General features: G+C 37.1%; 1 protein-coding gene across 4 annotated transcripts in view; it reads left to right on the top strand.

Annotated features, from left to right (window-relative positions):
- The window catches only part of SLC8A3 (solute carrier family 8 member A3), a 208,155-nt gene extending 191,911 nt beyond the window's left edge, over window positions 1-16,244 (top strand). For 2 of the 4 annotated variants that reach the window (XM_051977689.1, XM_051977688.1), the window contains exons 4-8: window positions 4,781-4,798; window positions 9,188-9,312; window positions 10,016-10,115; window positions 12,324-12,599; window positions 14,060-16,244. In XM_051977689.1, the coding sequence (XP_051833649.1) occupies window positions 4,781-4,798; window positions 9,188-9,312; window positions 10,016-10,115; window positions 12,324-12,599; window positions 14,060-14,436 (896 nt within the window). In that variant the 3' untranslated portion in view covers window positions 14,437-16,244. The remainder of the gene's footprint in view (window positions 1-4,780; window positions 4,799-9,187; window positions 9,313-10,015; window positions 10,116-12,323; window positions 12,600-14,059) is intronic. The other 2 variants (XM_051977690.1, XM_051977691.1) reach the window with 2 other exon arrangements.
- The last annotated feature ends 9,149 nt before the right edge of the window (window positions 16,245-25,393 follow it).

Here is a 25,393-nt window from a genome sequence, read left to right as displayed (position 1 = left end):
GGGAGAAGATCAGAGGTCATCGATCCCAGATTTAAGGCTAGAAAATACCTTAGAGGGAATTTTCTTCAACACCCTCAATTCATAGTGAGGAAATTGAAAGATAGAGAGGTTGAGTGATATATCCAGGGTCACACAAGAAAGAGAGAGGGAGTGGGGATTTGCACTTTTAAAAAATTATGTGATGACAAATATATTGTCTACCATGAGATTTCACTTGCGAAAAAATGACTGTCCCCTGCCAATACTCTCATTGACTCAATTCTCCTGAAGCATGTGTAAATGATCTCAAAATTATATAAATGATAAAGTAGAATATATCAATAGATATTACTAGTCTCTCAGTCAACTTAAACTTTTTTTGGTATAAATAGTGTCAAAGATTTGTTTTATGCCTTTGGTATCTTCTTTGCCTTTAGTAACTTTGTGAAGTAGACTGCTCAATACCCTCCCAACTGATCCAGCATAGTCTTCCTATATATATACATATATATATTTTGTCTAATTCAATTGATTTTTCTATCTTTCTTTTCTTTAACACCAGTTCTGCTTATTGTATAAATACATCTGGGATGTGATGTTAATGTCTAAGCATGGGGGCTCTAATGTCCTCAATGTTGAAAAGAATTTATTAAAAATATCTGCAGACTTTTCTTGTTTTTTCTTTTTATTTTCCTCCTTAAATGTTTTCAGGATGACTTTGTTTAGTTGAGTCTCTGACCAATTTTTCTTTTAACTAGCTTTACCTTTTAATATTTTCCTCATGTTATAAAGTGCTACTCCTTATAATTTTTCATTATCATACTCTGTAGGATTTTACTAATGAGTATTTATTCTAAACTACTATTGTCTTTGGTTATTATCTCAGCTTAGAAAAGAGTGTTTTTTGAATAATATATTGAAAAATTCTTTTGATCTCGTTTTTACAATTGAACTACATCAATTAAACTTATATATATAATTTCTATAGATTTTATACATACATTTTCTTCCATCTATATGAAACGACCTCTTTGAATAAGTTAATATTGCATTTGTTTGAAAAAATTAGGATTGTTTCACTTGTCACACTCTTTTTTTTCTAATTTTTCTAATTTTTCTTTTTTTTTCTAATTTTTCTAATTTTTATTGATTTTTTTTGGTAGTTTTATACTAGTTTTGAGCTTTGTCCTTATAAGTCTGACAAACAGCTGAATCAAGAATGATTCTCACCTCAGTAATGGGTTATTTTCTGTGTATTAAAATTATTTATTGTTTGTTATGTCTAGTACCTATCTAGCATTTTCTCAAACTATGAATGATTAGAGAAATAAGATTTCTGTGTCACCTAAAAGTCTTTTCCCTCTTTCATCATCTTCACTTATTCTCAGTTGTGAACTGAAGTCAGAAAGTTTCAGTGTGGATTTTGATTTAATTTGGCAGGTTTAATCAGGTTGTTTCCAGAATTTCCCTTCTTAATTTTTTTCAACAAATATTGGTGCTTATACTGTTCTTTCATGTTGACCTTTTTGCAAATAATTACTATGAGCATTGCAATAATATGAGCTGTCCAATGAAATTTTATTTCCTATTGCACTTGGACACATGATAAAATCATCTCTCCAGTGCCTTTGTTTCTCAAAGAAGAATCTATGAGCCATCCTTGCTTTTTTTGCAACTTTCTTCTTTTATCTTATTTCATTTATAGCAAGAATGATGAGTTTGATAAGATTCCCTTTCTTGGGTAATATGTTACTTGTCAATTATTGGAGAAAGATCTAACATTTAGTGCACCAAAAGCCAAATTAAAATGTATATATAGGCTAAAACTTACCTAATTCTTAGCATCCCTTATTCCTTTTTTCGCTATCCTACCACTGTCATTGCAAAAGTAAGAAGAGGACTGCCCAGTACTGTGAAACTATGTTTCATGGGGTTTTTATGACCAACTGATGATTAGTCTTTGGTCCTCAGGAAGCAGATTTGTTCGGTGCCAAAATCATAAGCCTCTGCAGCAGGGTAGAATCTGCTAGAACTTAATTTGCTTGTATAGTCTTTGACAGCACAAAGTCACCTCCGTGCCATGATGAAGCATCAAGCTTGGAATCTGTGGAGGCTACTATAATGTTGTTCCTGATTCTTTACAGAAGAAATCAGTTTTTTCTTTTCATTCCTGGAACATTCTGAGCATGATCAAAGGATTCTTCTCTGATCAGATATGTAGAGAGAGAGATACAAACACAAATACAAACACACACACACACACACACACACACACACACACACACACACAATTGTTGGAATCCTAGTGTTAACTCAACTTGAAACAAGGTGATAACTCAAGGGAGATGTTAGAATCCTAGTGTTAACTCAATGTAATTGATACAATGCTTGTGTTCACACCTTTACTCATTGGAGTTCACACCTTTGGGAGATTTCAGGGTTCAGTATGAGATATCCGAATTCACACCTCCCTTGAAGCTCTTAGAGCCAGAGAGCACTATGGGAGAAAACCCATAATCCCGCTCTCTGATATATAAGAAGAAAGCAGAGGCCTAGTTAAGGGAGTTCAGCTGAATTTAGATCAAGAGGGGAGCCTCAAGTGAGTTCAGCCAGAAGCCCTCTCTGAGTGAGGAGTTTTAATTCGGAACATTGACTGGGGTCTGAGAGGAGCACTCTGGGAGATTGAGAGCCAGAAGCCCCCTCTCAGAGGCAAGACAGATTCAACTTGGTGCTGGCTCTGGAGGCTGAAGAAAGCAGAGACAGAAGCAAAGGACAAAGCTGCAAGAGCTCTTAGAACCAAGCAGAGAGATAAACCAGGCTATTTTGGAAGGAGAAAATAAACGTTTGCGTTTTTACCAGCTGGCTGCATTTTGGGTGATTATTTACTTTCAACTGAAACTAAGGCTGCCTCCAGAAAACCTTGCCGAGAAACCTGCTTTCTCCCAGAGAAGAACCATTATATTTTTTTAAAGAAAAACAAGAACTTCACATAAAATACATACATATAGATACAAATACACATGTATGTATGTATGTGTGTATCTATATAGAGCAATTACATATCGATGTTCTCACAGATTTCCCACAATTCCCTAGCATTAGTCTCTAAAAGGGGTAGCCTCCCAGAGTTCAAATCACTAAGGGTCAGTTCTACCTGAATTTCTTTGACCTACTTAACAGCTCTTGAGCAGCATGACTCAGATTTATTGAAAAACTGTCAGAATTTAGTGAAATTCTAGTCAGCTATGATCTTGGGGTCCTATGATCTTGATTTTGATTCCTGCTCTTGAGGCCTACCTCCTAAGAGAAATATTACCAATGGAAGGTTAGGGCTTCTTGCCCCAGGCCCCTGGGTGTTTCCTAGAGAGGCCATATCTGTCAAATCTGACCTTATTAGTCATTTCCATGGGATGGTGGCCAATTAGCTGAGTGTTTAGGCTTGGTCAGTGAACTGAAAGAGGCAGCTTCTGTTTTTCCTCTTCATAGGCTTTTTTTTTTTTTTCCAGAAGCAAAATCACATTTGACTTTAGTGGCATTGAATAATAAACTTGAGTCAGAAGGCTTGAGTTCCATTCCTAGGGACTTTCATTCTAATATAATTCATAATCCCCTGTCTGTTTTCCAATAATTCACACCAGCAAAATAGCATAGACTATTTTTGTCCATCCCAGAGGCCCTATAGAAATAGTGCTTTGGATTCCTTAAAGTGAAATGCTATGAAATTAATACATGAAACTACAATGTGTTCTATTATCAAAAAATTGATTAATTCTAGATCTTGAAACACAAGGAAGACTTTGTCCACAAAAAAGAGCTTTTAATCTAGTTACAGGGACAACTGTTTCAGTTGTGCAGTCATTTTTCAGTCCTGATTGACTCTATGATCCCTATTAGGTTTTCTTGACAAAGATAATAGAGTGATTTGCCATTTCCTTCTCCACCTCGTTTTACAGATGGGGAAACTGAGACAAACTGAGTAAGATAGCTTGTTCAAAGTCACACAGCTAGAAAGTATCTGAGACCAGATTTGTATTCAGGAAGATGAGCCTTCCTGACTTCAAGCCTTGCACTCTAACCACTGAATCACCTAGCTGCCTGAGACTACAGAAAAAAAAAAAGAATAAAAGGTAGCAAATACTATATATAAAGTGTCTTCCTCTTTCTTCTCTCTGGACAGAAGGCTGTTTGACACAATAGCTAAGAGGCTCTTTGTAAGTATTTAGGTCCAATGGACAATTTGAGAAGTTGCCCTGTCTTGAAGTAGGAAGTTTGGTTTGCCCCATGAGGTGAAGCACAGAACCAATTATTGTTTCATTTTCCCAAAGTAGAATGTAGGATTACAATTAGGGTTCATGTCTTTGATTATACCTAACAATGATGGCAAGCCTAGCATTGTTCCCTTTGGCTTTTGATGACTTCTTCATCTTTACTTCCTCTTTTTAGTACTGTTGAACTCAGGCCCTTATGTCTTTACACAACCCTTCCTCTTCCCTTAGCCTAAGTCTTACTCTAGCCCTGACTCAGCCCTGGCCTCCATTCCATTTCTAAAGGTATTGGGAACAAAAAAGAGAGAATCTGGAATCCTAGGCCCCCAGTGGACAACCCTCTTATCAGCTTCATTTGCATCCTACTGCTTTTGCACAGGCTCATTTGTGGCTGCAGATTTCTCACCTACTAACAGCACTGCTCTCCTTGTTCTGGCACCTTTAAAAAATCCCAACCACCTAGAAAATATTACCACATGGGACATTAACTCTTCCATTTTCTCTCTTTTTCCTATATGGTTTCCATTTACAAACAGCACTCCTGTTGACTCCAGGTAAGAGGTTTGTTTTTCCTTTTCTTTTTCTATCAGCTTTCAGATGACGTCTGTCCTTTGCCCCTTTTTAAAGAACACTTATTGGGTCAGTGGGGATTAAGGTTTTGTAGTCAGTTTGGGGATATTAAAATATTTAATCTTGCCAAGTTCTTCAAAGGCTTGGGTTCTCATTTCACCAATTTTACAGTCTTGAATCTGAGGTGGCATCCTTAGCATCATTTTAACATGCAATTATAAGGGAAGGAGGCAGAAACATCACTCCTCTTTCCAAATGTCTGAAGAGCTTTTCATATGAAAGATCAATTAGCTGATTTTTATACATATCCAGATGGGAAAAGGGGGAGTGGTTGAAAGTTAGAAGACATATTGAGCTCAAGATAAGGAAGCATTTCCTGACAGAGACATCCAAAAATGAAATGGTCTGCCTGATGGGGGACTTTCTCTTCATGAAAAGTGTTCAGAGTTTGGACTTGTCAGGAATGTTGCAGAAAGGATTCATGAAAAAGGGATTGGTTTTGATGATTTCTAAGATTCCTTCCATGTGTAAAATTCTTTGGACCTATTATTTAGCTAGTCCTTTCTGATTCTTGGATGGGAAATAAAAAATATGAACAAGACTCCTCCTTATCCCGTTATACCCAATATCTCAATTAAGCTATGGGAGAAAGAGAGACTGAACTATATAGCATCTGAAAACAAGCTCTTCAGATAAATTTTGAGGTTGTGTGGATAAATCCCTCAAATTATTGAAAAGACAGTTATGCAATAATGTAGGAGCTTTATAGATGCTACAACTTTTCTATCTCATTGATTCTATTCAACTCAAAAAACAGTTATTAAGCCCTTACTATGCATAAAACTCTTTGGTGCTGAGAACCAATCTGCTAGAATGTTTGAAAATGTCATCATTGACCTTCAAATCCACCTATATGAAGAAATGTGTAAGTAAGCTCAAAGAAATATTTGAAGCTTTTCTCTTGGCTGGAAACAGAGATGTTAGAATGCCCTAATGAAATGAATCAAATTAATTTCAAAGAGATTCTGAAATAAATTTTGGGCTTAGAATGTGTAATTCATTCCCGAGTCTGGAATATGCTTCTGTGAGTAGAATCCAACTATGAAGTATTAGTTAGACTCAAGGCAAAAACTTAGCATTGCCTTTCCCTTAGGTATAAGAGAGGAGATGCAGCTAATAGTTTAGTGCAGAAAGGGTAAAGGCAAGAGGAAATATGGTTTTATAAGAAGATATTTTAATACTTCTTAAGAAAATGTCATTATAATATATAAATATATATATATATCTCCAGACCTCTTGGTGAAGTACCATCTGAAGTTGTGAAAGGGACAAAGGTCTTCCTACCATGTGCTACATTATTTTTCAGTAGCTGAAACAACCCATGAAACTTAAAGCTGAGTTTTCAATGTAAATCACACATTTATTTTAGTGAGTTCCTATTTTAATGATGTAGATAAATCCATCTGTGTTTATTTGAAAGCAAGGGAGGAAAAGAGATAGAAAAAGAAAAGGAGAAGCAAAGGCAAGATGACAAGAAAAGAAGAGAAATACATTTGGTTTCAGAAGCTTTATCTTCACTTGTCCCACTTTTCCCTTCTCTGATAATTTTCATGGTTTAATTCTGACATATGGAGTCCTACCAAAATCTTCAACCATTCTCACTAATTAAATTTTTTTTCAGGGTTTCAGATTAGAGAAAAAAGCTTTTTCTCCAAAATTTATTAACTGCCTACTCTCACCCCACCCTTCATGGATGTCAACTTTGATCTGCCTATAAGCTTAAATGAGATGCAAAAATGCATTTTCATAGACTTCTGAATTCAGGAAGCTGTCATTTGGGAGCATGACTTAAGTTCATTGGGTAGCTTCAAGCTTTTTTTTTTTTTTAAAAATACTTATTTTTATAGGTTGGGTATGTAGATGGGGTAGTAGAAATTAAACCCTTCTATACTTATACTGTCTAATTAAGCCCAGGGCTGCATTCTGTGATCCAGGTATTTTCCGTGTCTATTTTTCCCATGTGAATGAGCTTTTGAAACATCACCCATAACCTCATCTGCTCTAAGCCTGGCAGACTGTTCTAGCTTCATATTCTTTTCAAGCCTCGGATTTGTTTTCTCTTCCTCTGAAACTCTTCTCTGTGATCTTCAAGATTTGATAAATATTGCTCATATACCAAGCAGATTATCCAGGTCATCAATGATCCCTACTTTCCCTTGAATCATGAAGGTCATATAATAGTGACCAGAATAATTGTTTCCTGGCTAGCTTTCTCTCAAGAAATCCTAGTTGAGGTTTGAATTGAATGAATACTGTAGATGAAACTGAGGCTCTGTATCTGTGGTGCTTTGGAGACATGTACATCAGCAAATATTTATGGAGTTTTTAATATAAAGTTCTTTTCTAGGTGCTGTAGTATTTACAAGAAAACAATGTTCTAGGCAGCAATTCAGAAGCGGATAGAAATTTATATAGAAAGCTGGACAACAAGCTTGATTGACGTTATAGAGAAGTGGATAGGTCAATAGGTAAATCAATATTCTGCCTAATAGATACAGTACTAGACTGACAGATAGACAAAGACTTACACAGGTACAGTGACACATCACTAGGGAGCTCATTATGTTGGCATATGAGCTGTGTGGCTCATGTACAAATATGACCCAGGGAAAAATAGCAGTCTCTGCTAGACAGAATATAACTCTCCTTTTGTGAGACAGTAACATCCAATAAAATACATAACACACACACATATGTATAGAATTCATTCCCTGAAGATGGAGTGGTTCTGAATAGTTATGGGGACTCTCCAATCACTCCCTGAAGATCACTATTGTATGTCCAGAGGACTGTCTTACAAGTTTATACTCTAGCTGTAGCTTGTTGTTGTCTAAAGGAATTCACTATTGAGGTGCTCAAATGATAGAGGCCAGAGGAACTGCAAACGTTCGGAGATTGTCAACTCACCTAGAAATTTGAGAAGACAATTTCCCATAAGAGAGTCCTAACCTTTTTGGAAATAATCAAAGTCTGGTTGCATTTTAAACTTAATAGAGAAAAAAATAGTACCGCGGACAGTTTTGAAGCTGTTTGAGATTAATGCTCCAGCCTCTCAAAGAGTTTTGAAAAAAAAAAAAAAACAGTTTTTCAGATCTTCCATTGACTATTTGCCATCCTTGATGTTGGAGAAATTCTTCAAAGGATCATTCATTTTTGTTCTTTTTCTTGGGTCCCCACACCAACATAGGCTGAAGTTACTTTTCTTCCCTTTCCCACCAATTCATTAAGCTATAGTGAAAGGAAAGATCCTATTTCATCTCTCTATCTTAAGACTATCCAAAGTATAGGAATCCCCAAGGAAGCTCAGCATGTGGTGTGAAAGTAATTAAGGTGACAAATGAAAGAATTAATTGTATGTGTACATGGGAAACTGGATGTGTCTTAAGTTAAACTCTAGAAGGAATAAGCTCCCAAATGCTTTTTATCCTTTAAGACGGAAAATATATCCATCTTTATATTGAAGCTGCCTTAAAAGGGACTTGCTGGCATAATTGGGAAGAACTTCTATTTCAAACTATGGAAAGCCTCATTGGCTACAGATTCAGGATGCTAGACTTCCCAGAGGGAACTCTGGAAGGAAGCAAAGAGACTGAATCAGAATTATTTTGAGAAAATTTTGTCTAGCTCCCATGGAGTTAGTTTTAGGCATTACTAGATGAAAGCTCATGAAGTTTTTGGGAAATTTTCCAGATTCCTTATTGTGAGAAGAATGGCATGTACTTTAAATGCTGATATTCCTGGAAGTAGCCTCCTCTTTATTGGCACAACCCCAATTCAGAAGTGCTGTAAACAGCTGTTTATGCAACATGGCAGGCATTTCTACTGGGTCCAATGTTCTTTATTTTCTACCCAGTACTATGTCATGAAGTTATGTCTAGCCATTCAACAGTTGCACTTTTCCACATGAAAAATGACAGAAGTTGCATATCAATGGAGGGGAGCTAAAGTCATCTTTGTCTAAAAAAATAGGAACCAGAATAGTTTGGGATAGATGTTGGGCAATTTGGGATTTGGGATTTCTATCTGATCCTTTCTGTATCTTAATGAGTGACTTGGGAATGTGATTTAATTTCTTGATTTCCTATAAACAAATAGAGATAGGGGTCACTGTGGAATTAATGCCCACAAAAGATGCCTATAAAGTATCTGAATCTTTTTGGTAAAGGTGTTAAGTAAATAAAGGTGTTAATATGCATAAGAAATGTATCTTCTCTTATATTCTCTTATTTTCTCTATTCCTCTCATCCAAAGCACAAATTGTAAACTTCTGGGGAAAGTCTCTTGAAGCTTGGTTTTATTTTGTTTTGTTGCAGATGTGACTGACAGGAAGCTATCTATGGAGGAGGAGGAAGCCAAGAGGATAGCAGAGATGGGAAAGCCAGTATTGGGGGAGCACCCCAAATTGGAAGTAATCATCGAAGAGTCCTATGAATTCAAGGTCAGGACATCAGTGAGACTGAATTGAGTGTTGGGATGGGAGATGAGAGATTTGGGGTTTAGGTTTATTTCCATCATTAAATGATTGTGTAACAGGAAAAATAATTTAAGTGGTACTGTTTCTCAATTTTCTAGTTTGGGAAATGGGTATAATTCTCACAAGGGGGTAGTTATGAGGACAAACTAAAGAAGTTAGAAGAAAAGACTTATAAAAATGCTACTTATTTAACAACTGTACACAGGCAAGTCTCCTAACTTCAGTTTCCTTTTTTTCACATTGAAGATGCTGATTTCTGTGGTCCCTTTCATAGCTAAATCCTGTGATGCTAAAATCCTATGACTAGATGATCTCTAAAGTGCTTTAAGTGCTAAATCATATTTTATCTTAATTATTATTTCATTTTTAAAATTCAGGTAATATAAACTCATTGTAATAGTACAGGGCCTATTAGACATGTTTATTATGACTATTGTTATTTTTGGGAAAATATGAGGAAAGAAAAAAAAAGGGAGAGAAGTATCCTTTGATATTTTTCAGCTCCCAGCCTATGGAAATCTATTTGTACTTTCCCTAGCTTCCAGCAATGAGGCATTCTCTCATCTTGCTGTCCTTCCCTCTTTATTCCATCCTACATAACATGGAATTCTTCAGTGGGCTCTGAGAATTTGAATCTCATGGCTTCAGGTTTCTGTTTCTCTGACAGAGTACAGTGGACAAATTAATTAAGAAGACAAACTTGGCCCTGGTTGTGGGGACACATTCTTGGCGTGATCAGTTCATGGAAGCCATCACCGTCAGTGCAGGTGAGAAGGGTTAATGTTATGGACAACAAGGATATTAGGTAACACTAGAGAGAAGTCAAAGGAAGTTGATGGGGGAAAGAAGCATTGGTCCATGAGTTAAGATGAAAATTACTATTTTTGAGAATACCTGCAGGCCAGGATTTGTTATTTTATTCTGAAATTTACAGATGATTGATAAACTTGGTGAAGTTATGCCTTTCTCTGTATATTGATTTCCCCTTTTTGTAGAGAGAGAGGCAACGCATTATTTTTGTCTCTTTGCCTCTGAATTTTGAAAATTAATAAAATTGTGGGGTGTTTTAAAAATTCATTTATGTCTTTTGTTTTGATATTAGCTTCATTCCTGAATATATCCCTTCCCTGTCTCCTACCCAGCAAACCATCCCTTGTAATAAATTAAAAAAAGGAGAAGAAAAGCAATTCAGCAAAACAAACAACCATATCAACCAACATTGACAGCATATACAGTGATATGATTTTCTACTTTTGTATTTCTTCAACTTTTCTCTGTGGTCAAGCTTGGTTACAATAAGCATTTAGCTCCTTAAGACGACAGTCTCCCAGACACTGGAAACTGGATGTTTCACTTTTGTCTGTTGGCCTAGAACCAAAGGACTATTTTTACTGATGTTCAATGGCATTGCTGTAGACCATAACTTATAAATACTATTATAAGATAGAAAACCATAACACACTCTCTCTCTCTCTCTCTCTCTCTCTCTCTCTCTCTCTCTCTCTCTCTCTCTCTCTCTCTCTCTTTTTCTCTCTCCGCAAAGTACAAGTGTGTTTGCTTCTCAGTAAATGATAAACAGAGAGTTGCTGACTAGCCGGTTGCTTTCAGAATTCTTCATTGCCATAGCAACCCATAAGGTCATATCCCACAGGTCTCAGTGTCAGAGTTAAGTTATAGCCCTGGAGAGAAGACTTATTGCTGACCCACTTTCCAGCATCAATATCTAAGGATCCATCGTCTCCTTCTGTTGCCCTCTGATCACTCCTTTGGTCCCTTGATAATAAAGAGCCCAAAGGGAAAGGAACATAGAGGAGTAATATATTTCCTGATGTTTAAGGGAATTCTTGAGGAGGGAATTCTACATTGAATTACTGTTAAAAGTAGGAGGAATCTTGAAGGTTATTCCAATCCCTTCATCTAATAAATCAGGAAATAAAGGTCCAGAAAGATGATAAGATTTTCTAAAAGTCACAAAGAATGAATAAAAAAGTCGAAACCATGTTTTTTTGACACTAAGCTTGGTGATGTTCTTGCTATAACATACTGTCTTGACATGTTCAAAAGAGGAACTACCTGCTTTGTCTTTAGGTTTTGGGGACACCTTAACAGAAAAGTTAAGTGTAGCTAGTAAATGAACCAGGACCCGAATATAGTCCTCTAACTCCAAATTTAGTATGCCTCCATTAGTAAAATGAGATAATTGGGCTAAATAACATTCCTTCCAGTTCCAAATCTATGATCCTATGAAATCTTCCTCCTCTTTTTAAATAGTAGTTATTCCCTCTGAAATTTGCTGCCTCTCTTTTCCCTGTCAGTAGTGCTGTTAACTGTTTTTCTTGCTTAGTGACTGCTCCCATTTCTCCTGCCCTTGAAAGATCAGATGCTTTCTTTCTCTTTCTTGGAAGACCCACTTTGGCTCTATGAAAGCTGCCAAAGCTCCCCCCTCATCATTTCTGCATTTTATTGATACTACTGTGATATCTCCAAAAAGAAGGGGGGAAAGGAGGGAAGCACTGATAAGATACAATTTTCAAGTGTCTAACACTGTCTTTTCTGAGAATTTGTTAATGTCTCATAAATATAGATGACCAATTCCTGGGTTTTATGATCAGTTTTATGTCATTTGTTTCACTACAGTAAAGAAGGGAATGTAGTTCCCTCCTACACTAATTCATCTCGGCCTCTGACCTAGATTCAGTGTGAGATTGCCCAAGAGAAAGCAATCTCAGTCTGTTGTGGTATAGAAGTAATTAAAGGGACATTTTCTTAGGTCTGCAGAACTCTCCTCCTTTTCTCTTGGGAAAAGGTCTAAATACACACACACACACACACACACACACACACACACACACACACACGTGTACACATACACATACAGAGAAATATAAGTTCTCTGCTAGTGGTTGGATTTACAATGAATAAGGAAAATATGATCTTCTGTATCCTTTACCTGTCCCTACTTTTCTTGCTTCCAGCAGGAGATGAGGATGAGGATGAATCAGGTGAGGAAAGGCTGCCTTCCTGCTTCGACTATGTCATGCACTTCCTTACTGTCTTTTGGAAGGTGCTATTTGCCTGTGTGCCCCCCACAGAGTACTGCCACGGCTGGGCCTGCTTTGTGGTTTCAATCCTCATCATTGGTATGCTCACCGCCATCATTGGTGACCTGGCTTCCCACTTTGGCTGCACCATTGGCCTCAAGGACTCAGTCACAGCTGTTGTTTTTGTGGCCTTTGGCACCTCTGTCCCAGGTGAGAGTGGGGAAAGGGGGTTCTGAGAAGATGGGGCTGGTGGGGAAAAATTCTATGAGACTCATATTCCATGCTATACTCATCCCTGCATTTCAGAAAAAAAGAAAAGAAAGGTCATTTTAGGGATAAAACTTGATTTTATTGGTCAACAATCTTGGGCAGGATAAGGAAATGGGAACTTTATGCATATCATGCAATATTCATTCAGAAATTTGTCTAAAAGGATCCAACCTCAGGATACCTTTAAATATGAAAAGGCTGTTTTCTTGAACAACATCCTAAAAGGATATAGAGCCAGAAAATGTCCTGGATGACCTTAAGCAAGTCATTTAACTCCCTCTGAGCTTAGCTTTGCTCACCTATAAAATGAAGCTAATATTATTCACATCACATTGATTGTGTGAGGATCCAATAACATAATGCATGCAAAATGCTTTCTGAATACAAAATGTTATTGGTATCAGCCCCATCCCTTTACTGAGTTCATATACAAAAATTAATTACACACAGTATAGGGAGGAAAGAAATAAACATGTATTTCTTAAGCACAGGTATAGTGTCAAGTATTTTACAAATATCTCATTTGGTCCTCACAACAACTCTAGGAGATAGATACGATCATTATCCCAAATTTACAGTTACTGAAGCACAAGGAATAGAAGACAGTTGCCCTGAATCACACAGCTAGCGGATTTCTAAGGCTGCTTTTGAACTTGGATCTTCTTGACTCCAGGCCTATACCTTTATCTTTTGCCAACTAGTTGCCAATAAACACAATGCCTGTTCTCAGAGGATATATACAGACTCCTTCATGTTTCTCAGGGTAAATAACTTACCCTGGCTTAGCTTAGGCCATTCCATGGAGCTTCTAGCATCTTCAGATTCAATCTTTATCATCTGCCTTTGCTAGCCCAACTAACAATTAGGGTCCAAGGACTACCACAGAGCAGATTTCTGGAACTCGTCAGGATTGTGGAACTAAAAGACAGACTCCAGGCATAGGATACTGCATGCTGGATAAGTGTCCAAAGTGCACAACATCCGGCCAATCAGAATCATAGAGAACCACATCCTCTCATTTTACAAGGCCAGGGAACTAAGATGACACATATCTGGTCTGTGTCAAAATCAGGACTGGGGGCTCTGGACAACAATAACGCACTGAAATGTAAAAGTGGATCTTTAAAAAGGCCCCAGACTTCCAGGACTGACACAGAGTCACAGATCTGGAGAAACAAATGACCTCGGACGTCATTTATTCCAACCTTCTCATTTTCTAGATGAGGAAATGAAGTGTCTTGTCCAAAAATCACATAGATAATGACCTAATTTCTAAAACGTTATTATTTTCACTATATCGCACCACCTTTTGAAGTTCAGCTCTAAGGGGTAGACCATTCCCAGGAATAAGAATCATTTTTTCAGCTCGCTTATTCCAACCCATGTTTTCCCTCTTGCAGACACCTTTGCCAGCAAAGCAGCTGCCATCCAGGATGTGTACGCGGATGCCTCCATAGGCAACGTCACAGGGAGCAACGCGGTTAATGTCTTCCTGGGCATCGGTTTGGCCTGGTCAGTGGCTGCCATCTACTGGGCCCTGAAAGGACAGGAATTCCACGTTTCCGCTGGCACCCTGGCCTTCTCTGTCACCCTCTTCACCATCTTTGCTTTCGTCTGCATCAGCGTTCTCCTGTACCGGAGACGGCCCCACCTTGGTGGGGAGTTGGGCGGCCCCCGGGGCTGCAGGCTGGCCACAACTCTGCTCTTCGTGACCTTGTGGCTCCTGTACATTCTCTTTGCCACACTGGAAGCTTATTGTTACATCAAAGGGTTCTGAGCAGCGGAGGGCCCGGAGATCCAAGGAACCTCGGGGGCCTCGCCACCCCCTCCAGCGACCACCAGGATGTTTGGCTGAGGAGAGAAAGCCCCAGACATCTATGTCCCCGGAGCACCTCCTTCTGCTTGAATCTCCCCCAGCCCAGGCCCTGGGACTAATGGACAACAGGAATGGTCAAGTTGTAACCAATCAGACAGAAAGACAAAAGAAGCCACAAATTATCAAGTATTTAAATACAAGCCAACAATAGCAACAAAATCAACTTTCACCTCCTTCCTACCCACTGTCCCAGCCTTCACAGCAGAGGATCACATCCATGTTCTTACTGCTCTTCGGCTCCATTGTATTTGGTTGCTTCATGTTTTCAGGATTGGGATTTCTCCTATGGGTCTCAACTGGATATCAAACATACACAAACACACACACAATGTTTTCACATCCAGCTGACAAGCGTGGAGGCAAATCAGATCACCATCATTTGGCTTGGCCTCTTTTTAAAATTTGTGTTGTTAATGTTATTGTGATGATGATTATTATTTGGTGTCAGGTTTACCTCATTGTTTATTTTTTCTTCCTCCTGACATCCACGACAAAGGTAAAATGGAGCAACACTGGGCTGTTATATAGAGAAAGAAAAGTGCGAATAATGTTCAGCCACAAACAATCTCACTCTCCCTAAGGGATATCTATTATGATTCTGTCCCAGTTTCCTTTTTCCCCCCAGAGTCTTTTATAGGACTGATATACTTAACATGAAAAGATGCATGTGTGTGTGCACACACAAACACACAAACAAACACATATAGCTACACTCACACATTTGTTGGGAGGAAAATGAATATTAGAGCTTCAAAAAAGGGAAAAAAATCATAAAACAAAAATTTTTGTTTCCTGCCCCTGTTGCTGCATTTTGAATACAACATGTCTTTTGTATGAGTGTCAATTCCTTCATGACCATGGTATTTTATGAAGAACTATCTATATATGGATTTATTCTTGGTAAGCTATAGAAAGATAAGGCACAAGATGGAAAAGACCTGGCAGCAGAAGGTGTGATGTGTGAGAGAGACTTCTCGATCTTCTCTGATTTGCTTTTTGAGATGAAAGGCATGTACATATATCAAGGATTGTTTTTATTTCTCAAGCAAAACAAAATTTTATCAGTTATTTGGTGTTCTCACCATTTGGTGCTTTTGAGAAATGTCAACTTCATGATCTTACCACCTAGAGTATCATTATACTAGAATTCACCAAATTTCTTAAAGTCAAATGAATTTGGGAGAAGTTAGCAGTAAGAGAGATCCCCTCCATCTGCCATTCTAATTTCTCTGTGCCTTTAAGGGGTGAGCACTGAGTTCTCTATAGTTCTCATAACTCACCAATGTGGGTTATGTTGGACAGATAGCTCTTAATAGGCTCTCATGTTTTGAAATTTCATGAAGACATTTTTCTATCTGTACTTGAGTTATCTCTCTGTGATCATAATTTTCTTAAGTCCTAATTTGGGGAGTGAGGGATTGTCATGTTGTTCAAATCTTGACAAATTTGAGAGGTCTCGGCTTTAAAAACACACATAATCACCATAAAACTGCCACAATTCTTCAGGTTTCTTCATTGACATAAGTATACTTTTTTTTTTAAAGATTAAAAAAATGAAAAGAGAAAAATGTAGCCATTTAATTTTAAACCCATTTTTAAGGAAAAAAAATGGAAAAAAGTGCTCATGTCATAAGGTATATTGACAGTTACCATTGGAAAATTTTGGGGTGGTTAAAAAATAAAAGCTATACTCTATCTCTTTAAAAATATATGCCACTTATTCTTGTTTTTCTTACCTGCAAAAGGCCAGAATGCCATTTTGGGTCCTCTACTCAGCCAATGCAATTGAGAAGAAAAGGTCATTTATGGTGAAGTGTGCTTCCAATGATACTATTTATGTCAGATTTGATTTTGAAAAAAAAAAGACAGGTTAGCACTGCAAAGAAAGCTTTAGTAGGGCTAAAAGAGAACTTAAGACCCTAGAGGGTAAGCAGGGATTGGAGTTACAATTCTTGTAGAAAAGGAAAAGGGAGGTAGGAAGGAGCCTTTTATATGGGAAGGATTAAAGAAGGCTGTGAAAACTAACTTCAAATGAAGAAAAGTGAATCTTTTTATAACTTAGGGACACAAGTTCTCTCTCTTTCATAAATACACATTCAAATAAACTAAGTTTAGTTCCAAGTTGGTATATCCTATAGCTCAAGCCTATGATGGGATTGTTAAGGTCAATATTAGAAAATACAAAGACAAACTTGATGTATTGTATGGTAAAAGAGAGTTCAAGTTAATATCTGGAATTTGCAAAAGAGATGAGATTGAGCAACTAGGGGAAAAACATCAACAGACACTTGAAGGTGACTCCCTTGTACAATATTTCTTAATTTACATTTGTCAGATGCAAACCAATATCACTGTTCAGACAGTTGAACAGCAAAGAAGAGGGATTATGAAATTCATATGGGATTTAACTCTAGCCTTTGTTAGGATAATTATCAGGTTATCTGGATGTTTAACTCAATTCAGCTCAGGATATATTTGTATTTCCTGTGTGTTGAGTACCATGGAGATATCAAAAACTGAAGGAAACAAGTATTTATTAAATGTCTACCATATTCCAAGCACCATGCTAAACACTGGGTTACAAAGAAAGCGCTCCTCAAAATCAACAAACAGATGCTGCTTTTAGTTCCTCACAGTCTAATGGAAGAGATAACATGCAAACAATTATGCCTAAATGTATTATATATACGATATGTGTGTGTTTGCATGTGTTTCTCTGTGTGTAACAATTTAGAAATTAATATCTGGAAAGAAAAGGTATAAGAAGATTTGACATGTAGGAAGGGGTCAAGTTATCAAAGACTTTAAAAGCTAAAATAGAGGATTTCATATTTGTTCCTGGAGGTAATAAGGAATCATGGAGTTTATTGAATTGGGTTTGGGGGAAAGGAAGACATGATAAGACCTATAAAAAGATCAATCTGACAGTTGAGTGGAGTATAGAATGGAGTGGGAAGAGAATTGAGAGAGGAAGACCAACTAGTAGGCTACTGAAGATACAAACAGGGCACACCACAATCTATGTCCTCCTGGAGCAAACAGTCTTACTAGACTTAATCTAATACTATATACTAGGTGCTTGGGCAGAGAGGTAAGCAGGGGAAATGTTCCCAAATGGAATCACGTCAAGGAAAAAGGAAGAATTGTGTTGAAAATGATTCCATGGTTCAATAAACAAGGATATGAGTGCTATGTATTGAATTTGTTTTTATAGAACTTTTTCTAAACCTCTTGGCTTCCCAATACCATGCATCTCACTAGAGAAGCCTAACGGTTAACAAATCTAAAAGCTAAAGATCTACAATTAGGTCTCTGTGGCCCAGAAGGAGGAAAGAAGGGCATAGGGGTTAGTTAACAGAATGGGCCTGCTCCTTCCTATTGAGAAATCTGGCTGCTTGTATCGTCAAACTCCCAATTTTCTCCAGCTCCAGTATGACAAAGGGCAAAATGGCTATTGAATGAAGAATCATAAATAAGAAGGATGAATTTAGGGCAAGTTGTCAGGGAGTCTTTCAGATTTTAACCAAGTCAGGTGTTTTGTATCTCAGAGAATGGAAAAAGGGTCTTATACCAACATTCAGGATAATAAATGCATTTATTGGGTGTAGAATAACCTTTATTTCACTCCACAATTATGCCTACAATGCAAAGGAGTCACAGAGACCCTCCCTAAAATTATGCAGAAAGCCCTCTAAAACTGTGAGGTTAAATTCAAAAGAAACAGCAGCCTCTAAACTATAATAAGGATCCCTGAGGGCTGCATGTTGACTTAGAAGCCCATGTTAAATATGTATGCACACATATTAATTAATGTATTAACACATTAAAAGCAGATAGGAACTGCATTTTAATCTAGTTTTGACTGCAATGGATCGTGTTGCATGGGGGTCACAAAGTCCATAGAATTCACAATAATTCCATAACAATTAATACAACTCTCCTGACAGAGTATCCTACTTTTCCACCTGGCCCTAAAATCCTCTCACTCAATGATATCTCCAGGTATGAACTTCTCTAATTCAAGTCAATAAACAAATTAAGCCCTTATTATGTGTCAGGCACTGTGCTAAACTCTGGAGATACAAATAAGAAAAAAAGAGATAGTTCTTGCTCTCAGAGAGCTTTCAGTCTAACACGGAAAGACAGCACACAAAAGGAAACAGAAAAGAGAGGGGGCAAGTGCGGGTGGGCAGAGAAGGGTGACCGGTACAGAGACCTCTCAAGAAATCGAAGCCAGGCAGAGCTGCAGAAGGAAAGTGAAGCCTGCTGGAAGGGGAGTTTCGTGCTTCCCCCAACAATGAGAAAGTTGAGTGTAGTTTGAGAAGATGATCCTCATAACCTGAATTAATCTGTACGATGAGAGTTTTCAAGTGATCAGCTTAACCTAAACTAGGGCATGTATCCATGGAGTTAGAGCCAAGAGAACTGTTGATGGGAAAAAGTGGACAGTTAGAAAAACAATCTACCACCATATTGTCATCTTCTGTAACATGATAAGGCTTACCACACAAAGCTTCTGGGAGGATAAACTGAGGTAATGTATTTGCAAAAGTTGTTTGTAAACTAGAAAATTCTTATGAACCTGTAAGTTTGTTGTCAATATCATCTCCTATCAGTCAACAAGCATTTATTAAGCACCTACTATTTTCCAGTCACTGTGCTAAGATTTGGAGGCTTAAAAAAGGACAAAAATATTTCCTGCTTTCAAGGAGTATACATTTTAATGGGGAAAAATAAATTACTAGGTATATACAAAGTCTATAGAGAGTAGCTAGAAGGCAACGTGAGAAGAAAAAACAACAGCTAAACAGGTCTAACAGGACTAGGAAAGGCTTCCCACAGAAGGTACTTTTTAGTGGAGTCTGGAAGGAAGCAAGTCAGCTTATTCTGTTCTTCTAATGTTAAAATATTTTTTCTTCTGCTGAACCCAAGCTTGGGTTCTTGTTTTTCCTGCCCACTGGTCCTGGACCTTCACTTTGGCAAGACATAGAATAAATGTCATTTTCATTCTGTGGGCATTTGGATTTTTCAAATATTTGAAGACAGTGACCATGTCCTTCCCAAATTATCTTTTCTCTAGGCTAAATATCCTCAATATGTCAACCATTACTCATAAAATACAATTTTCAGCTCCTTCACTGCCCTACTCTGTTATCCTTCTGTAAACATTTTGCAATTTGTCAGTTTTCTACTTAAAATTTGAGCTGAACACAATGTGATTTGACCAGTACAGATTATAGGGAGACTGTTAACTCACTTGATCTAGACACTCTAATTTTATTAATGGATCCTAAAACCACATTAGGTTAGTTGGCTGCTTTGCCACACAATGTTGGCTCATACTGATAAAGTCTACAGGTTTTATTTACTGTTAATCCAGGTTTATCCAATCACAAACCTTTAGGAATAATGGGGCTCTCGGAACTAAATCTAGTGGCTAAGCAGGAAACTATAAATTTAGAGACTATTAGAAGTTCTTCTAAAGACAAATTCTATGAACAAGGTGGGTCATAAGGAGAAGGCACAAATTAGGCAGGGCAAATTCATGATCTATCAAAAGGCTCTGAGGGACAAGGAATAAATTCCTCTAATTTCTCCAAATTTGGAGTATACTTCTGTCCCAGGATAGCAGCTGGTTATATTCTTTATTCATCTAAAACTTAAGTAGTTTTTTTTTAAATCTAAGTATCATATTTTTTCATTACCCCTATTAATTTTCACCTTGTTGGGGCTGGGTCATTACTCAAGATCTTGCTTCTGTCATTGTCATATTAGTGATCTCTTATTGTTTTATGTCATCTGCAAATTTGATAAGTAAATAGTCTGTGTCTTCACTGACAATTATTGAACAGGAAGGGTAAGGTGCAGTGGGACTTCTCTTTATGGCCAGTAATAAGTTTGGATTTCTGCTATCATGAACAAATTGAATCACTAATCAACACACTTTTGACAGGGTCTTTTAACTACTTATTTTTCTCTATTTGGTTGCAAGAAAAGAGAACGATTGAGTCTTTATTATGCTGAAATGCAGACACATAATGTAGGGAAATATGGATGTGTTTAACAACCTGTTTTTCAGGCACAACACACAAGCTTAATCTGCATTATTCATATTTTCTTCTTTACTTTCTTAAATCTAGTTGTTTAGTCATGCCCAATTCTTTATGACCCTTTCTGGGGATTTGGCAAAGATCCTGAAATAATTTGCCATTACCTCCAGTTCATTTTATAGATGAGACAAATAGTTAAGTGACTTTATAGTTGGCATCTAAGGCTGGATTTGAATTCAGGAAGAGCAGTCTTCCTGATTCTAGGCCAGGTGTTCTCTCCTTTGCATCACTTAGTTGTCCCTTTGTAAGTTCGGACAATTTACAAAACAATAAATTAAAGATTTGTAGTATTTGTTGATTTTTCAAGGTGTAACTGCTCATGAAGAAAATTTAATAATGGGTTCTCAAGCCAGTATGAGCTGATTCTAGCACATCTTGATACTGTTTCATATGTCTGTGATTTACTAGTCTTTTTATTTTATCAAAAAAAGTAAGTTGGCTTACTTTCATATGGCTTCTTAGTGACCATGTTTTCTCTCAAACAATTACTTTCTTATCATTGCTCACAAACTTCTAAAATATGTTCTATAATTTTTCTTAATGACTTAATATTTCTACAGTCCTCACCTCTCTCTCTCTCTTTTTTTTTTTTTTTTTACATTTTCAAAAACAAAAAGCATTTGCTTGTCTTAGTCTTTTGGGACTTTTCTATCTCTTCATGATTTCTCAAAAACACCCTCAAATTCTTTCTATACTCTGAGATGCAATTCATCTGGGACTGGAGTTTTGAAATCACTGAAAGAATCTAAATTCTTTCTTACAAACCTGCCTATCTATCTTGGTCTTCAATTCCCTCTTACCAATTTGTGTTCTATCCTTTCCAGGTTAAAGATTATACTCCTTATTAGAGGAGATAGAAGCAAAATGAAGAGCCGAGTAGTGCTGTGTTCTTTCTATCATATATTAACCTAATCCCATACTTCAAAAAACCAAACCAAACCAAAACATTAGATGAGATCTCCCTGTAACCTTGTTTTGCTATTCTTCTTGTTCCTTATTCATATATATATATATATATATATATATATATATATATATATATATATATATATATATATATTTCTGTAAGTCTCAAATCATTCTGTACTTTATTTTTCCGAGGACTCTTAAAGATATGTGACTTTATACATATATTTTGGTCATGCTCATGTATCCTATTTCTATCTTCTAACAATTAAGTTCATTAGGGTTTTCTTTTTTCCCATTAAACTGTGAGCACCTTGAGAGCAGAGACTTAGAGATAGAGGAGTTCTCTATTTTTCTCTTCATAGTATCCTCAGTGCTTGGCATATAATAGGTGCTTAATAAAAAAAATTCTCATTGACTTGTGATTGTGATTAGATTGTTTGTGATTTTATTGTTTAATTTTTAAATAAGAAATCAAAGTATTTGATAGATTTGCTTCATGTAAATACTATAGGTTCCTTTCTTTGAAAAAGACAGGAGCACAGAGTCATATGTAAAAGATGAAAAAATTGAGGCATAGAAGTGCCGTGATTAGCCCAAAGTCATACAGCTGATGTTTATGTACTTGATAATAGAAGCTAATCCCTTGATCTCCATGGTCCCATGCTGTATTCAATCTTCTGTACAAAGTCGACATCACATTATGTGTATAAAGTTTGGGTATAAAGTTTGGGTAATATTTCACTGATCCATAACCATCCTTACATGGTTCCACTTCATTCAACAAATCAATCCATGCCTTAATCAAGTGCCTAAGAGCACCATGCTATGTGCTGACAATACTATAACCAAAATGAAATAGCCCCAAGGAGCCATTTGGGAGGTAGGGAGATGACCAAAAAGGAAATTCAAAAGGAATTTCTGAAGTAGAAGATTCACGAGAAAGCACTGATAGTATGTGTGTATATACATGAGTGTATATTTAGATTCAGGAAAGGCCTCTTGTAGGAGCTGGCACTTGAGTTGAAGTTGCTGTAGAACTAGGGGAGTTCCAACAAGCAGAGATAGAATGTCCTGCACAAGGTCATTTGACTGGAAGATGGAATTCATAACAAAGGAAAGGTATTTTTGAGACCAATGGCCAGTGCTAGAGGGATATCCAAGAGCAGGGACTGACCCACTGAGAACTCAAAAAGCCAAGAATGAATCCTACAGCTTTGACTTCTTTAAGCTAACCCTTCTCGATGCTATTTTATGATTTCTTTGTCTGCAGAGGATAAATCAGTAAGCCACCCCATAAGTCCCTCTCCCCTTTTCACTGATGTCTATTCACTGTGGGGCAAATTGAAGAGAAAGAAGCAAACTGAACAGGTCGCCCCAGTAGCCAAAAGTACATTTCTAAAAGAGAACTTTCACTGGAAAGAAGTGGTTGTAATTGAGGACCCTGACTGATCATCAAAGCTTCCAATTTCAAAAAGAACTCTCCCAAGGGTACTTGATCTAGGAAAGCCTGGTCTCAGCTGCTATGTGTGGAAAGTCAGACATGCAGAAAGCTGGCTACATCAAGAAGAGGTTATGTCATACTAATTTCAATTTCATTTTTGACAGGGTTATTAGACAGAACAAGCAAATGCTATTAACATGGTATATCTAGATTTCAGCAAGGCATTTGACAGAGTTTCTCTGGAAATATTTGTGAACAAAGTAGAGGGATATGGGCTAGATCAAAGTACAATTAGTTGCATTCAGCACTAGAGGAATGACCAAACCCAAGAATGTTAATTAATGGATTGATATCAACCTGGAGAGAAGTCTCAAATCAATGACTTGAATGAAAGTGTAGACGGTATGATCATCATATTTGCATAGGGTATTAAGCCAGTCAAGATAAATAACATGGGGGCAGCTAGATGAAGCAGGGGACAGAGGATTTGAGTTCAAATCAAGGCTCAGACACTTAATATGTATTAGCTGGGTGACCCTAAGCAAAATTGCCTTGCAAAAAAAAGAAAGAAAGGAAAGAAAAAGATATTGAATGAGAAAGACAAGAAGCAAAAAAAAAAAGCAAAACTTGCATGATAGGCCCATTAAAATGAAATTGAATAGGGATAAATGTGAAGTCATACTTAATATTAAAAAAATGAATTAATAAGTACACAAGAGAAAAGGGTAGCACGACAATGGTTTGTATGAAAGGTAATTGGGAATTTTAACATACTGCAACCACAGTGAGGGTCAACAAGGTATTAGTTAAAAAAGCAGATGTCATTTTAGCTTGTTTTAATAGAGGAATTAGTATCTCAAACAAGAAAACAAGTTTCCTGGCTGAATCATATTTGGAGTATTGTGTTCAGTTCTCTTTGCCACATTTTAGGAAGGACAAAAGCAAACTAGACTCCTTCTCCCAAGGAAGATAATCAGGATTGCTTGGGTTTTGGAAAATCAGTTGAGAATGAGGATGAAGTGAATGAAGATAGATTTTTAACTTGGAGAAAAAGTAAATTGGAGAAGGACATAATAATTGCCTTCAAGTATTTGAAAAGTAGATTTATGGGAACTCTATCCAGAACAGTGGATAGAGTACCGGCTCTCAAATCCGGAGAACCTGAGTTCAAATTCAGCCTCAGATACTTAATACTTCTTAGCTGTGTGACCCTGGGTAAGTCACTTAACCTCAGTTACCTTAGCAAAAAAAAAAAAAAGTAATATTGTAGAAGAAGAATTAGACTTCTTAGATATTATGGCTCTAGTGGGCATAACTAGGGATAATATGTGAAAATTGCAAAGTGACATGCTCAGGCTTGATTTCAGGGGAAAAAAATCCTAATAATTAAAGAATACTCCAAAGTAGATTGCTTCAGCAGGAAATGGGCTTTTTCCCCCATTCTACTAAAATTTAATCTCTTTGTATTTTACTCAGGAGAGACAAGTATTTTTTTCCACATGTTTAATTAAGATTAATATATAGATCTTACTTCATTATTATCTTGGCCAACTATTTCTGAGTTTATTTTTATCATTTGGTGTAATAGTTGGTCCTTTTTTCTTAGTTGTGGGAAGGTGTTTCTTCTGATGTCTAATCCAAGTACTCTCCATTTTCTTGGAGTTTGAGCATTCATCTGTTTATAGTTTCTTTTCTCTCAGATGGTTTCTTTTCCTTGTTTTATCACATGGAATTTCTTAGACTCCAGTCTCCTGTTTCCTGTCTTTTGGGCTTCTGGAATTTCTTCTATTAGGAAGGCCTGTGACATGAATAGATCAAGTTGGACTGTTTCTTAGAGCAGCCATAACACAGTTGATTTTTTAAATTAACCTGCTCTGTAAAGAGCCATAGGAACATCAAAAAAAGTCAGTCCAAAGATGTCCCTCTTTCCCTCCTTTTCACCTCTTCTCATTTTGCTCCCCATGGAATATGCCTATCCACATCCTCCATTCCTCCCTTCTGTCTCCAGGCCGCTTAGCTGCTGATTTTTTAATAGTAAATTGGTTAAGTGGGTGCAAAAAGCTCCTGGTCACCAGGATTCCCATATTATCACCAATAAGAGGTTGGAAGATTGTGGGGAATGACAGTTTGTCTTTCTTACTCCTCCTGACTATCTGTTCTTCTTCCTAATGGTGGAATTTATGGGAGTAGGAGAGGCAAGTGTTCCTCAGGATATTTCCAACCCAGGCTTTTAATAAGACACCATACAACCCTGACACTTTCATATCCACATGAGAAAATCCACAAATGGTCACTGGAGAAAAACCACCAACACCCATTCTTTCATATCCTTCTAATATTTAAAATCATTTACAGTGCTGTGAGAATCAGACACATGGTGACTTCAGATAGAAATACT

Source organism: Antechinus flavipes, chromosome 2 (assembly GCF_016432865.1).
Source record: "Antechinus flavipes isolate AdamAnt ecotype Samford, QLD, Australia chromosome 2, AdamAnt_v2, whole genome shotgun sequence".
Classification (NCBI taxonomy): Eukaryota; Metazoa; Chordata; class Mammalia; order Dasyuromorphia; family Dasyuridae; genus Antechinus; species Antechinus flavipes.
Note: the sequence above shows the minus strand (reverse complement) of the source record. Positions and strands in the feature narration are given on the sequence as shown.